The sequence below is a fragment of the Electrona antarctica genome (genome assembly GCF_951216825.1).
Source record: "Electrona antarctica genome assembly, chromosome: 8".
Classification (NCBI taxonomy): domain Eukaryota; kingdom Metazoa; phylum Chordata; class Actinopteri; order Myctophiformes; family Myctophidae; genus Electrona; species Electrona antarctica.
In genome coordinates this window covers 4,640,942-4,656,945 of record NC_136789.1, presented here as the reverse complement: position 1 = coordinate 4,656,945, position 16,004 = coordinate 4,640,942, and the positions used below count along the sequence as shown (strand labels likewise).

General features: G+C 43.7%; 1 protein-coding gene across 3 annotated transcripts in view; it reads left to right on the top strand.

Annotated features, from left to right (window-relative positions):
• The window catches only part of abr (ABR activator of RhoGEF and GTPase), a 138,347-nt gene that overhangs the window by 114,877 nt on the left and 7,466 nt on the right, over positions 1–16,004 (top strand). For 2 of the 3 annotated variants that reach the window (XM_079507335.1, XM_079507336.1), the window contains one exon: positions 15,731–15,790. In XM_079507335.1, the coding sequence (XP_079363461.1) occupies positions 15,731–15,790 (60 nt within the window). Of the gene's footprint in view, positions 1–4,909; positions 5,613–15,730; positions 15,791–16,004 lie in introns of those variants that run through there. The other variant, XM_079507337.1, reaches the window with a different exon arrangement.

Here is a 16,004-nt window from a genome sequence, read left to right as displayed (position 1 = left end):
CAAGTTATACTCATGAAATGTCTACTGTCTTAATGTCTTATTGGACAATAACCTATAATCTAACCTAACCTACTGTATCAAATGACTTCATACAGTAACTGCGTTAAGCTTAATTTATACGTTGTACTAAGATGTCGCATGCCGAAAATTCAGATCTTCAAACCCACAACAACAGCTTGTACAGTACGTAAAGCGGCTATTTGGAACAGGCAAAGAGTTATGAATCCGGCTTTACTTATAAAAGGGGAAATTCCCTCTGCAGCAAATCTTTCCAGCACACATACGTACGTACATGATGATAGTCAACTTTTCACAGCAGTCAACAAGACTTTGTAGGCCTCTCTACAAATCCACAGGATTCTTTTATTATAATCTTTCTCTGTATTTACCCTTACCCTAACTATCCCCAAAATATCCACTGGCTCCCTTCATCCTTTTTCCCCACTCAAAACATGCTTTTCCCAGACATTCCTTCCAAGAAGTGACGCATGGAGCGCATATGTCTCATGCTTACCCTCCCCGAGAGTTTAAAAATACACTGTGGAGGTTGGCTAAGAGGTCTTGCATGCACCCCCACCCTGACGCACGCACACACGCACGCACACACACACGCGCACGCACACACAAGCACACACACACATGCAGCCCTCCACTATCAGTCATAGCAGGCAGACACAGACAAGTCATTCCTATTCTGAGATAATAGTACAGTTTGTCTATCTGTCCACGTCTTTATCACCACCACAGAATACTCATGCACTGTTATGGCTAACGATGACGTCATGCTAGTCTCTCATGCCAGACTCTCTTCTACAGTCTTTGAATGCTACAGAGAGTCTAAGTTGTCTCTCATGCCAGACTCACTTCTACAGTCTTTGAATGCTACAGAAAGTCTGCTCTTCAGGCCGGAAGAGTATTCTAACAATCAAGAAGGTTTTCAAATCTGACTTGACAGACAGTGAATCTGACACTACAGACAGTGGGGAAATTATGTGATATTCACATCATTTCATATTTGTACAACATACATCTGTCTTGAGATAGCAATGTCACACTGTTTATCTGGTCCTATCTAAGGTGAATCTCAGAGACTCAGTGACATACCATTTGGCTTTGCGATGATGTCGTGAATCACATTTTTTAATAACCTTCAAATACATTCCATTTATCAGCTTCTCATCTCATCAATATTGACATCCCAAGTATGTACTGTACCTATATGTTATCAGTGTATGACTGACATGTATCTGCTCTACCCAGTTAATACATGTTGATTCACTCTGCGTAAGCAGTAAGCACACACTTATGCACTTGACGCCATGGCCAGCAACTACTTTAACAGGCTGACGTCTGTGCACAATGATACGAGATGCATCTGTTGTGTTCCTACTCATTCTGTTCTGTTCCATGTCTCATGTCTTCTAGTCACGCCATGTGTCCAGTACTATATCTCTGCTGTCGGGCAGAGCCAGAGACCACCTAACTAAAAAAATAATATATATATATTATATATATATATATATATATATTATATATATATATACAAACATACAAGTCAATAACCTCTGCAAAGAGGAGACGGAGTTGCAGTTTAAAAAATGCACATGCTATGAACTCATTTCTCGTCACATTGCTCTCCTCAGAAAGTAATTTTTAGAAATGGATTTAATTGCTAAGTTTGATAAACGGGTACACTGCATAGTTACTTTTAACAGACTACGGGGGGGGGAAAAACCCCTGTCTCGCTAAAGTTTGTTTTCTTCTATCTGAGGGGGTGGATTTAAGTGGTTTTGCAGACAGCTTGAGGATCCAGTTGGAGTTGTCTGTTTTTTTTCAGAATCACCTTGTATTCTTGCTGCCACTGGTATACTTTGATTGATTGATTGAAGAATGTATTAACAGTTTGCAGAATTACAGTACATTTCAAGCACAAACTCAATACAAAGGCTGTTAACTGTGAGTGGACGACCCAATTAAGCATTACACTTGTTTCCAATAGGGTCCACCATGTTCAAATCATCAAAACATTTAGAGACGTACAAATAGACACTTCTATAGACAGAACAGGAATTCATCATAAAGGAGGTAAAAAGGGAAAAGAAATATATACAGTGAGGGGAAAAAGGGGGGGGGCGGGGGGGGGATTCAGATTTTACGGGGGCCAGTTTCGAATTGCAGCCATCCGTAGGTGCCCTTTGAGAGCGGTTTTGAAGGAGTCAAGGGATTCGCATGTCTTAATGACTGTTGGTAGGGCGTTCCACATTTTGGTGGCATAGGAGCGAAAATAATTTAGTCCCTTGTTTGTGCCGAATCTGGGTTGAACATGATTCGTTGCACTCCCTCTGGTGTTGTGGGTGTGGACTTCGTTAACATTAAGGAAGTATCTACACAGGTACATGGGTATCTTGGTGGTGTATCGAATCTTGTGGACCAGACCCATTGCAAGATGCTGTACTCTGTCGTCGACCCTAAGCCATTCCAGCCTGTCGAAGTGGGCAGGGGTGAGGTGGGTTCGGGGGGCTAGATCAAGTAGGAGCCTGACCAGTTTGTTTTGGGAAGTCTGGAGCCTGGTTTTAAGGGCCTTTGAGGTGCTGTGGTACCAGGAGGTGCATGCATAGTCAAAGAAACCCTGTACAAGGGCTCCTGTTAAGGTCTTCAAGGTGTTTTTGTTGACCAGTGAGGAGATCCTGTAGAGGAATCTTGTTCTATGGTTGACTTTTTTGATTACGTTGGTGGCCATTTTATCACCGGAAAGATTAGCCTCCAGGATGGAACCTAGGTAGGTAATTTCATCTTTACGTGTGATAACATTGTCACCCACTCTAACCAAGAAGCCATTTGCCTTGCTGAGATTACTAATAGAGCCAAAGAGAATGGATTCAGTTTTTCCCAGGTGTAAAGATAGTTTGTTATCAGCGAGCCAGGTGCAGATTCTACCGAGTTCAGAGCTGAGGGCATTTTCAACCTGCAGTTTGTCCCTGTCCGAGACCAGCAGTGCTGAGTCATCTGCGAACAGGAACAAGTTGCAGTCACAGGCTGAAGTCATGTCGTTTACATATATTAGGAACAGTAGAGGCCCTAGTATGCTTCCTTGTGGAACGCCACAGCTCACTGGGAGGGGGGGGGACAGTGTTCCGTTCACTTCCACCGTCTGTTCTCTCCCCTCCAGGTAGGATTGCATCCAGCTCACTGATGTGCTATCGAAACCAATTGCTTTTAGCTTGTTAACCAGTATGGAGTGGTTCACGGTGTCAAAAGCCTTTTGGAGGTCCAGCATGACCATGCCGCAGTATTTGCCAGCGTCCACCTCTTGTTTGATGTGGTCGCTCAAATAGTCGCTCAAATAGATGTGGTCGCTCAAATAGATAGTGGTGGTAGTGGTGATGGTATGTGTGTGTGTGTGTGTGTGCGTGCGTGCGTGCGTGCGTGTGCGCGTGTGTGTGACATTTCCACAAATTTTAAATTGATGGATCATGGGTGGAGGTAGATGGAAAATGAAAGGAATACATAGACCCATGTCCATCCATTGAACAGAGGAAAAAAAAACCTTTTAAGAGAGGTCAACACCATTTTGTCCTACTGAATAAAGATGGCCATTCACTTGCGCGAGTGGTGTGGTGGTGGTGGTGGTGGTGGTGGGGGCATGTGCGGAGCGTTGAGGGAAAAGGGTTAACCGCTGTGGTGGAAAAACTCTCTCACTCTGTGTGTGTGTGTGTGTGTGTGTGTGTGTGTGTGTGTGTGTGTGTGTGTGTGTGTGTGTGTGTGTGTGTGTGTGTGTGTGTGTGTGTGTGTGTGTGTGTGTGTGTGTGTGTGTGTCTGTGTGTGTGTGTGTGTGGACGACTGTGGCTCAAGAGGTAGAGCAGGTCGTCCAATGATCCATGGGTCGGCGGTTCGAATCCCGGCTCCTCCTGTCTACATGTCGAAGTGTCCTTGGGCAAGACACTGAACCCCAAATTGCTCCCGATGTGCTGGTTGGTACCTTGCATGGCTTCTTCCGCAATCGGTGTATGAATGTGTGTGTGAATGGGTGAATGTAATGCACAATCTATGTAAAGCGCCTTGGATAAAGGCGCTATATAAATGCACTGTGTGTGTGTGTGTGTGTGTGTGTGTGTGTGTGTGTGTGTGTGTGTGTGTGTAGTGTGTACGTGCGCGTTAGCCCCTGTGGACACTTCACACTGAGCGTTCCTGCTGTCTTCCATAATGGGAAGGAGGACAGGGAAAATCAGAGAACTGTGAAAGCATGGCAAAGAGAAGTCATCTGTACAAAATGCATGGCAACAGGCTCACATATGAGAGAGAGAGAGACGAGTGGAAGAGAGGCTGGAAAGAGGATGCACACAGGGTCAAATCCTGTGTTTATGCGTCCATTTGGTTACATTTGTACACTCTGATGGATATATTAACACTGAGAATTATGCAGTATAAAGAGAGGGCTTTTGTCAAAGAGTGTCAGGTGATGTGTCAAAATTATTTGCTTTTGGGTTGTACATTCCTACAAATTAGCTGTAAATTAGCTGTTTCATTTGTGCTTCATCCACAACTCGTATTTTGAGGGAATTTTGGATTTCACTGAATGTGAAATTCACTCCTTTAAATGATATAATGATGACGTGCCTGGCAGTGGAGAAAGGTTGACAGGGTTAAGGCAATGTGCTGCAGGTTTAGTCATCACTTTTATCCCTTCTCTCGCCCTCTCTCTGTGTTCTCTATTTTACATTCTTTCTTAGTGACTGTTCAGCGTACTGTAGCGGTGCCCATTGCACCCATCCGTCTCCCCTCTCTCTCTCTGTCTCCCTCCTTCCTTCATTCTTTCTCTCTGTCTCAGAGGTGTGTCCATCACATCTGGAGGAGGGGAGCAAGGCTCCCTCCATGACAACGATTGCCCATTCACTTCCCCCGCTCTCACTCTTTCTGCCTCACGTTCCCTCCCTCCTGCTCGCTCGCTCTCCCTCATTCCCTATTGCGCTCGTGCTCTCACAGCTCTGTGTCTGTGTTCCACTGTTCTGGAAATCAGATCGTGAGGAGAAGAGATATTGGCAGCTGACTGAGGAAGGATCTCTCCATCCCACAGAGAGGCACCAGCGTGGAATTCTATTAGCCTTACCAAGGGAACCATGACAAGACTCTATCTTATCTTGGACTGAAAGAAAATCTCTTCGTACTTTTATCGCTTCTAATATCTCCTCTTTTTTTTCATTTTCCCTTTGAAGTAAACAGCTTCTGTCGAGCCAGACTTTCTTTCTTCCATTTTACACCTCCACATTTTACAAACAAAATTCCCAACTCTTGCTTCGTCAGTATTACCTGGCTCGTGATACATAAGAGGTCGTGTGGGGGAACATATCTGCCTTCTTTTCTAAGCGGCATACTTCCTCCACCTTGCGTTTTGGTGAGGGAGGGTGGTTGACAGCCCAGAGGCATCGGTGATGACGGCGGTCTTGGTGACAGATGTGAACTTGAACTCGGTTTGTGAGTGTCTGGAGCAGCAGTGCTGCGTGGGGGACCAGAACCAACATAACAGCCGTCCACAGACCCCCGTTCTCAGAAGACACACCAACACGGGAGCCAAGCTATGGGGACGTGTCCGCAGCAAGCTGCTCAGACAAAAGGTGTCAAGCTCACACATGCACTGATACACACACAACCGCATTATGTGCATGCTGTCTCTTCTTTACTCGTAGCCCTGGGTTTGTCCCGTGATGGTCTTTCTTATTTGTCACTGTCGCTGCCATCTGTTCCGCTCTGTGTCTCTTTCATACGCTCCTGTTCACCCCGCATGCACTTACCCGTGCTCTCACCCTTTCCATGAGTGGCTCTCTTTCAACGGAGAGTTGAGTATTGTTCTTCTATGATAGGTCTATTGATTGTGTTTTATAATTTATATAGCCCTTGTGATGTGTGCATCCCATCTGTGCACAATCTGCAGATCAATAGATTTCATAGTGGTGAAAGGTTTGTTTTGTATGTGACTGACAGCCACTGTGGACAGCAGAACATGTTGAGGTGGTAAAAATGCTTTCACCCTCACTCACTGTGTATTGTTTAAGGCTATGGTGAATTGGTCTACATTCTGACTTAATGCTACTAATATGTGCTGCTTTCAGTGATAATATCCTCGCTGTCACATTTCTCCCCCTCACTTCTTCACCCCTAATTAATCCTCCATTCCCATCTGCCTTTCTCAATTTCCTCAAATTAAAGCCAGTGAGTGAATAGTATAGAGTACTGCGGTTACATACAGCTGGCTGTTCCAGCTGGCCGTTGGAGGAGCAGAGTGCTTCCCCCTACTGCTCATTTATGGTAATGCCATGCTCAGTCAGAAACAAGAACACTGCTGCCCTAATGACATTTCCCCCAACTACTGGCTTCCCCTCCCTCCCACACTAAGTCATTGACAATTAAGTTAGTTGCACTCCCAGAGGTATAACGATATTGGCCATATTACATTGTGAGGGGTTCAATTCTGACCCACTAATTATTTTGTGTGTCTATGTATGTCTGTATGCATATTCAGCCATATGACAAAAACTTGGCTCTGAATGTCCCATAAGGCTGCATGTACAGTAGAACATCACATCAGCATTACAGTAGTGTCTGTAAAGCAGGGTCCACGTTATCCATCCAGATAGGAATCATTGTGTCTGTCTCACAACGTCAAGGTTTGTCTGGAATGTATGGAACACATTATGTTTCTAGACAAACACTCATGGAGCTTGGAGTATTCATGTGATTATGCTGTATATGATATGCGATTGAGGTTCAAAAAGGTTCCCTCAAAGCGAGAGCTGGCCTGTTGGCTGACTTCATAGTCAAAGTCAAAAAAAGTCAAAGTCGTACGATTTGTCACACACGTTACCGCAGTGAAATTTGTTCTCCGCATTTGACCCATCTCTTGGAGCGATGAGCCGCAGCCAAGGAGTGGTGAGCTGCAGCCGTGCCGCGCTCGGGAATCATTTTGATTAGTTGATTTGGCTTATGTTCAGGGAACACACACACACACACACACACACACACACACTCTGTGGATCTGCTGTGTAAATCTAGGCAACATATCAGTTGCAGGACTGCTGGGTTATGATGATCCATGAATTGGAGTATGAAAGAAGGTCCTATTTATCTACAGCAGATGCTATTTCTGTGAGGAGCCTCAGAAGAGGATGTGTGCATGTGATTCGTAGGAATTCTCTGGACTGCTCTGCACGTGCAACTAAAACTATGACAAAGGCCTTGGGGGCAATGCTCTCGCTCTCTCTCTCTCTCTCTCTCTCTCTCTCTCTCTCTCTCTCTCTCTCTCTCTCTCTCTCTCTCTCTCTCTCTCTCTCTCTCTCTGTCTCATTATGTTCATTTACACATTTGCATGCATTAACCGATCCTCCACTGCACAGACTATATACTGGGCACTAAACAATATGCAAACTAATAAGGGGGGCAAAAAGGGACAAAGCCTCCACTTGGAGCACTGTTGTTGCCGGGCTCTCGTCTTTCGTTTCATTCCATACTTTCAGTGCGTGACCAGCATTCTGGGCTGTGTGCATTATGTTACAACATCTGTGCTCATTATTAACTAATAGGGCACAGTCACACAAGGACAATGCATCATGGGCTGGCATTTAGCTTTACTGTTGCAGTGAATGCCTGGGTAAGGTTTTATATGATCAGGTTTTATGGTATGTCCCTGCAAGCTGAGGATGCTGAACTTGATGGAGATGGAAGCCTCTCGGTTTGTCTGTTTCCTATTAAGTTTTTGTCCTGCTCTGCAGTTAGTTTTGGACCGCATAACTGGCCTCACGTTTGGTTTTACTTTTGTGCTATGATAAAAGCATTGATGTTGATGCACAGAGCCCATAGTTTCCTTTTCCTTTCTCTCCCTACTTTACCCCTAATCACATCATCACAAAAGTAGAAAATAAATAGTATGGCAATAGTAAATCGTAAATCCTCAATGTATCTTTTTAACCCAAGTGTCAAAATGGAACACTCTCAGACTTTTAACCACTCATAATACATTGAGCTTGTAGGTCTGCTATTTTAGGTATTCTTGAAATTAGTTAAAAACACAATTTTGACTATTTTAAAAACAAAAAAGTGATTACTTCACCCATATACAGTATTGCATGTTTGTCTGCAACTGTGTGGATTGTTGTTATTCATGCGATGCTAGAGTGAACTTGGACGTGCAAGCACAAAGAACTGCACGTGTCTTTTAATTAAGAGATACTGCATGAGGAGATGCATGATGGGGGTGACTGAGAAGACTAATTGGGCTGGAATGAAGCATAATTAACTTTCTGTCCCAGTAATGTAATGATGATTAAGCAGTTACCCAATTGTCTAGACAATGGGTTATCTGTCTTTTGTTTGACATTACTGTCTTAGTGTCAGTGATGAAGACCTGTGTGTTTTTTCTGTTTGCTTTTTTTATTTAGCTTCCAAAAGCGTTGTGGTGAGAACAAACAAACGAATAACAATAAACCATGATTAGCTTCCTTACTCATCCCACATACAGTAACACCAGTATCTTTCTTGTCCGTTGTCACATTTTAGCCCACATTAAAAAAGAAACGCACTGTGTTGACGTAGGGCAGTGGTTCTCAAACCTTTAGCTCAAGCCCCAAAAGAGAAAGCAGACGTTTGCCCGGGACCCAAACTAGTGAAAATATGTCTTCATGAAATTACTGAAAAATTATTTGAATTTGTTTTTTATTCATGAAAAACTGCTTTTTGAGGGAATGCTTTTTGAAAATGTTTTGATTGGCTCCATTAAAAACAAAACATAGGAAACCAAATATAAAGCGACCCATAAAAATGTGTCCGCGACCCACGAATGGGTCCCGACCCAGTGTTTGGGAACCAGTGACATGGAATATGATGATTTGTGCAGATGAGATATTAGCATTTCACCCTCCTGTGAGCCTAAATGCCAGCCAACCCCTAATGGCCTTCTTTATAGGGCACATAAATCTCTGCCTGTCACAGCCGGGGGGCATAGGCCTTTACCGACCCCCAGTCCCTCCCCCCTTACAATACCTTCCATGATTGGTCATCGAGCTCAGTGTGACACCCAGAGGGTCAGTAAAAGATTCTCGGGTTGATACCCCAGGCCAGAATGACCCTTTCTCCTCTGGGCTCAAACCTGTTGCCTGCAGCTGAAGAGCAGGCCTCATGGTGGCTGGCTTTTAATCTCTACAGGGCAATAATGGTAGTAGGAATCATCTAATTAGTATTTGGGTATTTAGAAGATGTTGGCCTCTTGTATGATTCATTACAAGTCCTTGAGTGGGGCTTGGTTAATAATAGGAGATAGTAGGTACGTTATTGGATGTGCGATCGATTGTTTCTATATAAAACTATAATTACTGAAATTCTTCGTTATTATGGATACAAATATACTTGGATGATGTCTGTGTGTGTGTGTGTGTGTGTGTGTGTGTGTGTGTGTGTGTGTGGGGGGGGGGGGGGCGTTACCCCAAGGGCAACATCTTGGAGGATTTCTTTTTGTAGTTTTAAGATTTAGGTCTCTTGATTTTGTTACTGCTGGCATGTGAGATAAAGTAAAGAAAATTGCATGCTGGGATAACAATCCATCCTTGGGAAATAACATTATCTAGGCATCTTAGTCTCAGGGGTTTTACGTAATAGTAGAGTACAGTATCCAAAGACTCTTTTCTTTTCTAGACGCAGGCAGGATCTCACGTTTTCAGCTGACATTCAGCTGCATAAAGCATAAGAGGTTCATTGCACTATTTCCCTACTACATGTCGCGTGCGTGCGTGCGTGCGTGCGTGCGTGCGTGTGTGCGTGCGTGCGTGCGTGCGTGCGCACACTGTGGATAAGAGCTCATCCACAGTGCCTCCAGAGATGCTAGAATGGTACTATGCAAATCACAAAACCTTGCATGATTACAGTGACATTTGTCAAAAATAACATATTGTTTGTTTTAATTAACTACATACAGTAATCCCATTTTATACTTTGTCATACGACGATGTGCAGTGAAAATGGGCAATATTCCGTACAAGCTCACAACCCATTGAATTGTATAGTGTTGTGAGCTTGTAGATGTGCTACTTTAGCTATGTTTGAAATTGTTTCGCCTATAATGACTTGCCAAAATCGACGTCGGGTTGAAAGTGGTTAAGATAATATAAGCGCGAGCTGAAAGAAATGCAGTCCCCAGGATGTAATCCTGCTGAAACCAGAGACCGTGAAGTTTGAGCTACAGTACGATGTAATTAAAGTGGTCTGTCAAAATGCTAATAAAATGACTTTCTGCCACTGTATGAATAGTTAACCAGCTGGAGAACTGAGAAAGGTGCTGTGCAACGCAAAAGACAATTTGAAGTGAAAATTTAATTGGCATATTAAATGATCAACTTCCATCTGAACAAATCCATCTGAAACTCCAGTAGAGCCACAATGAACTAATTAAGTGTGTGGAGATGGGATTTATCAAGGCTTTACACATGATTTCATAAACAAAGAGCATCATTTGTCGACAGTTGTTCTTGAAGTATAGTATCCAATACAGGACTTTGTATAAAAGAAAACCACCATGTAACTCTGTAAATTCTCTACTGTATCTACAGTACCATGTTGGTCGCTTTCAATTATTTCAGTTGAAAACAGTGAAATAAACCAAGCTTAACTCTTTAAAGTGAAACCGTCTGAACCTACCAGTGTGGTATTTAGAATAGGAACCGCTCCATAGGGACCCAGACTATGTATCCTATAGTGTAGTTTGTTCTGCCTCCTGTGGGCAGAGCAGAGCCTGTTGCCTATCAGTAGTGGTGGTATCAATGACTGCAAAGTCATTAGTCTTGTCAGCAAGTACAGCTACAGTATCAGCCAGTTCCTGTAGTGTAGTGGTTATCACGTTCGCCTAACACGCGAAAGGTCCTCAGTTCGAAACTGGGCAGGAACAGCTGTTTTATTTTCCAATATTTTATTTTTTTTATCTTTAGAATAAATAGGTAATGGAACAAAGGAGGAATATCTGTGTGAGCAACATTTTCAGGCAGAGACCGTGGTAAATTCTCTTTGTACAGTTGGAGGCCATCGATATTGTCCTTTTCTTTTTGCTGAGGTTTGCGTGATCTGCGCAAAAGGACAGTTAACCCATTTTGGGCGGGAACCCCTTTTGGTGTTTTAAACATTATAATTTAGCTATTGAAAAATAGCAGATCTACAAGCTCATAGCGCGCCACTCGCTTTGTAGGTCTGCTATTTTTGAAAACTGGAGGATTTAGAAGGATTTTTTTAAATTTTGAGGTCAGGCCTAAATGGGTCAAATGATAAGGGACAATATCGGTGGCACCCAACTGTAGTATGCAATGATCTGTCTTTATCTTCTTATCTTGTTGTTGGAGCTCGACCAAGAGTTGTGTACAGTCAGGCATTTGGTTTCTCAGTGTTTATTCTCATCCTTACTCATGGAGTTAAACCAACACAGTTCCCCCACACAGTTTATACACTATAGTCATACATTGTCCAGTTATACGTAATTTATTATTGTATATACAGTATTTGTAATGTGATGTCCTGGGCATAGAAGGGTGAGGAGTTAGACGCAGTACAGTGTATGTGTCTGTGTGTGTGTCATATTTTGATATTTTAGAAAAGAATCACACCTGTGTGAAGTGAGCTGTGCAACTGTACAATGTGTCCCCACAACATCCATCCCCCCAGAAATGCGCCCAGGGGAGCAGCCCGGTTTCTGGCAAGCCGCCCCGCGTCCGAAACCGTCGATAAATGACAAAGTTACCGTGTGGGGGTCCCCAGAACATCCAGACCCCCAGGAACGTGCCCAGGGGGCCGGCCTGGGCCCGGTTCCGGCGTGCCTTCCTAAGTCCGAAACGGTCGAGAAATGACAGAGTTACTGTGTTGCAGCTTTCCGTGCTCGGACATACAGACCCAGGGACAGACATACATACAGTACACACATTGCTACTTAATGGAGCGGAGGCACCGCTCAAAAAAGAAAAACATGCAAAGAAAAACACGCACACACACGCACGCACAGGCACACGTGCATACACACACACACACAAACACACACACACACACACACACACACACACACACACACACACACACACACAGCTGTAGCAGTTCAAAGAACAATGAGTTCCCATGCAGCTGAGTGTCATACTGACTTAACAGAATTCATGGTTTCTATCCATGTCTTTCCCCTTATGTGGTAATATGTGTACAGTGTATTGTGTGGGACATTAGACCACCACTGAGATTTGCTCTCTACATTTGTAATATAAAGTAATTATGTCTACTGCCTCAGGCTACAGTCCTTTGGACCTTTCCTAAATCATATACTCGACACTCCTCACAGTCCAACAAAAAGAGTTTTCAGAACCTAATTGAAACCACATGGCTTGAGGATGTCTCTTATATCCCCTGTATTGCTTTTATCTTTGATTACATACAGGCAAGCAAGCACACACATAGAGTACACCACACACACACACACACACACACACACACACACACACACACACACACACACACACAGGCTACAACACAGTACACTACACACACACACACACACACACAAACACACACAGACACACAATCTGGACCTTTTCAACTTTAAGTTAGGAAGTTGAGATCGCACCATATTTGGATTGTTATCAAAGAAGCTTGTGACACTAGTTTCTATTTCCTCTTCTGCCCCGCTTCCTTCTGGTTGGCTGGATGAAACATTAATCACTAAATCCTCATCCTGCTTTGTTTCACCAGCCAGCTGGATGCATCCCCAAAGTCATCTACACTTTCTAACTTCTTTCCAACACACTGTGTTCCTTATCTTCTCCCCCCCCCCCCCCCAGCTCCCAGCGATGCAGTTAGGTTCGTCCCTGGCTTAAATCAACTAATTTCCCAAGGAATGAGAGTGGAGAAATGGGTACTTTTAGCCCTGTTAAAGATGCAGTTTAGAGGATTGGTGAGAGTAATGTGAGCAACTGTAATGGTTTTCAAATGTTTACAACTCAATTTGAACCATTCATTTTAATGAATAAGCAGAGGTCAATAATAGAGATGGAGTACTGTATTGCCACGACTAAGTATAAATCAGACTCACGTGTGGGAAGGTAAAAGTGCTTTTGAATGCATTGTGAGTGGGTGAGAAGTTGGATCCTGGCCCATCCACTTCTTGGCAGAGACTTGAGCAAAAGGCCCTATAGTGCTAACCTGGTCTCAAACCGAAGCCCTACTGGGAAAATTGTACTTAATGATAATTGTGTGTTTGTGTGTGTTTTAAACTGATACCAAATGGCCTTTTTATGAGATAATGAATTACGCTCAATGAGAGAACATTATCCAGCCAGCTTCATGTTGACAATAAAAAGTGTGCTGGCCTGGTGCTCAGTCAGCAACCCTTTTTTTAGATTGTATTCTATATAAAAGGTGAGCACATTGTGGGACTGGGTATTCATCCTGACTCATGACTGTGCAGTGTAATTGTGATAGAGCCAGCTGCTTTATCAGCCTATAAAAAGGCACTGCTAACTGTGGACAGAAGTGCTTCGGCAGGCAGAGAGGCTCCGGCTCCGCTCTCTGTGCCGCACACAGCAGGCTGTGCTACAGTTGGGTGCCACCGATATTGTCCCTTATCATTTGACCCATTTAGGCCTGACCTCAAAATAAAAAAAAATCCTTCTAAATCCTCCAGTTTTCTGAAATAAATATTTTCACGATTTTTCAAAAATAGCAGACCTACAAGCTCGTAGCGCGCCACTCGGTGGCGCGCTATGAGCTTGTAGATCTGCTATTTTTCAATAGCTAAATTATAACATAATGTTTAAAACACCAAAAGGGGTTTTGCGCAGATCACGCAAACCTCAGCAAAAAGAAAAGGACAATATCGATGGCCTCCAACTGTACCTAAAGACACTGGAGCACTGATGGATGAGAAGTTGTTGATTTTTAAGCACAGAGAGCCTCCTCTCTCATGGGAAGCATGGTCCACAGAGCTTTGAGACTGCGAGACACAGTAAGGTTAAGTGTAGTACGAGCCAGTCTGTCCTGACTGCCATCCCTCAGGGCAAGGAGAAATATTAGCACTGTCCATGGTACTTCTATGTCAAATAAAACAGTTGATGTTTCTACAGTTACTGTATAAGAACTAGAAAGGATTGCTGAGGGCTCTGCTACTGTAGATAGGTAAAGTGATCTTGATCAGCGATTCGCAACATTTTTAACTTCAAGGACCCCCAGTATGACCTGCATAGAGCACCATAGATCCCCAGTTATACAATTGTTATCTCTGGAACCTCAATCTACACAGAAAACTCCACAGTGTTAATTTAACTCTGAGAGTGTACACGATCCATTTGTACAATCTCTAAGTTACAAATCCATAAGAGTACATTTGGTTCATAACTATCAATCATTTAGCTGGGGGGTCCCTTGGGGTCCCCGGACCCATGCTGAAAAAAAGTGATATAGAGGCTGAAAGCTACATTCCATGTGATGTACTGTTTGTGGTCATTCAATGTGTGTGATTCTTGTTTGCTGAATTTAAGAGGTGGATCTAATCTGTGGGTCACATACTGTACGTCTCAGCCTTGGTGGGGTTTCATTATGTGTGAAAGAGGGGTTTGTGTGTGCTGCAATGTAGATAATGTATGTCATCATGTATGGAGCCAGGGATTTGTACATAGGACACAAACTCACACAGTCCTCTGGCTGGCAAGGCAGTGGCTCTTCAACACACAGTAGAAAGAAGAGAGAAGAGAGAAAAGAGTACATAAGAGCTTTTACACAGTCATATACAAACATAAACAGCCCATGCTCAGTGGGGGGTATACTGCCCATAACAGCCCATGCTCAGTGGGGGGTATACTGCCCATAGCCTACCATTACTCCATGCTCAGTGGGGGGTATACTGCCCATAGCCTACCATTACTCCATGCTCAGTGGGGGGTATACTGCCCATAGCCTACCATAAACAGCCCATGCTCAGTGGGGGGTAAACTGCCCATAGCCTACCATTACTCCATGCTCAGTGGGGGGTATACTGCCCATAGCCTACCATAAACAGCCCATGCTCAGTGGGGGGTAAACTGCCCATAGCCTACCATAAACAGCCCATGCTCAGTGGGGGGTATACTGCCCATAGCCTACCATTACTCCATGCTCAGTGGGGGGTATACTGCCCATAGCCTACCATAAACAGCCCATGCTCAGTGGGGGGTAAACTGCCCATAGCCTACCATTACTCGTCGTCTGATGCTCTCGTCGTCCGATCTGAATTTCCTGGGAATTTAATAAAGGAGGAGAATGAAAAAAAAGCACCATCTCTTTTGCAGTTCCCAGGACTTTTTTTCAGGGTTGTTGTTCTGCCCTCCCCCCCCTCATTCTTCTATTTCCTTTTAAATATAGACAGCCATGGCTGTCTGGGAATTTCCACCAGGGAGGCAAACGGAAGAACAGTGTCCTCTTTATTTTTTAAATCATCCCTTCCCCCCAGTTTAGTTTTGGTGGCCTACTAAATTTAGACCTCTTCAAGATGGACGCACCTGGGACAGGTGATCGGAGCAAGATACAGTGTTTTGTTTATTATGAAACACACTGTAATGTCCAGATATCCTTCTAAGATATCCTTCTAAGATATCCTTTTAAGCATAAATATCCCATTGTATAAAGGCTTTGATATGCCCTTATAAGGTATCACGTTTGGTCCATAATAACATGTTTTTCTCTCTTTCTCTTCCAGCTGGACCCACAGACGGTACAGTCAAAGAACTGGCACATGGACGTCATAGAGATGAATGGGGTAAGACACTCGCTCAAAGTCTGCTTGCTATTGTTGTTCAAGTCCACGTTTATGCTCAAACTACAGTGATAGAAGTTGACTGTTTGCAAGAGTACAGTAATGAGGCTTGTCATGGTTGGCCAGGCCAGTGCATAATGGTTGGCCAACCTTCCAAACCATGAGTTTACTCAGCAAAGTTGTCTGCTTTAAAGACCCAATCTGTCATTTTAAGGAT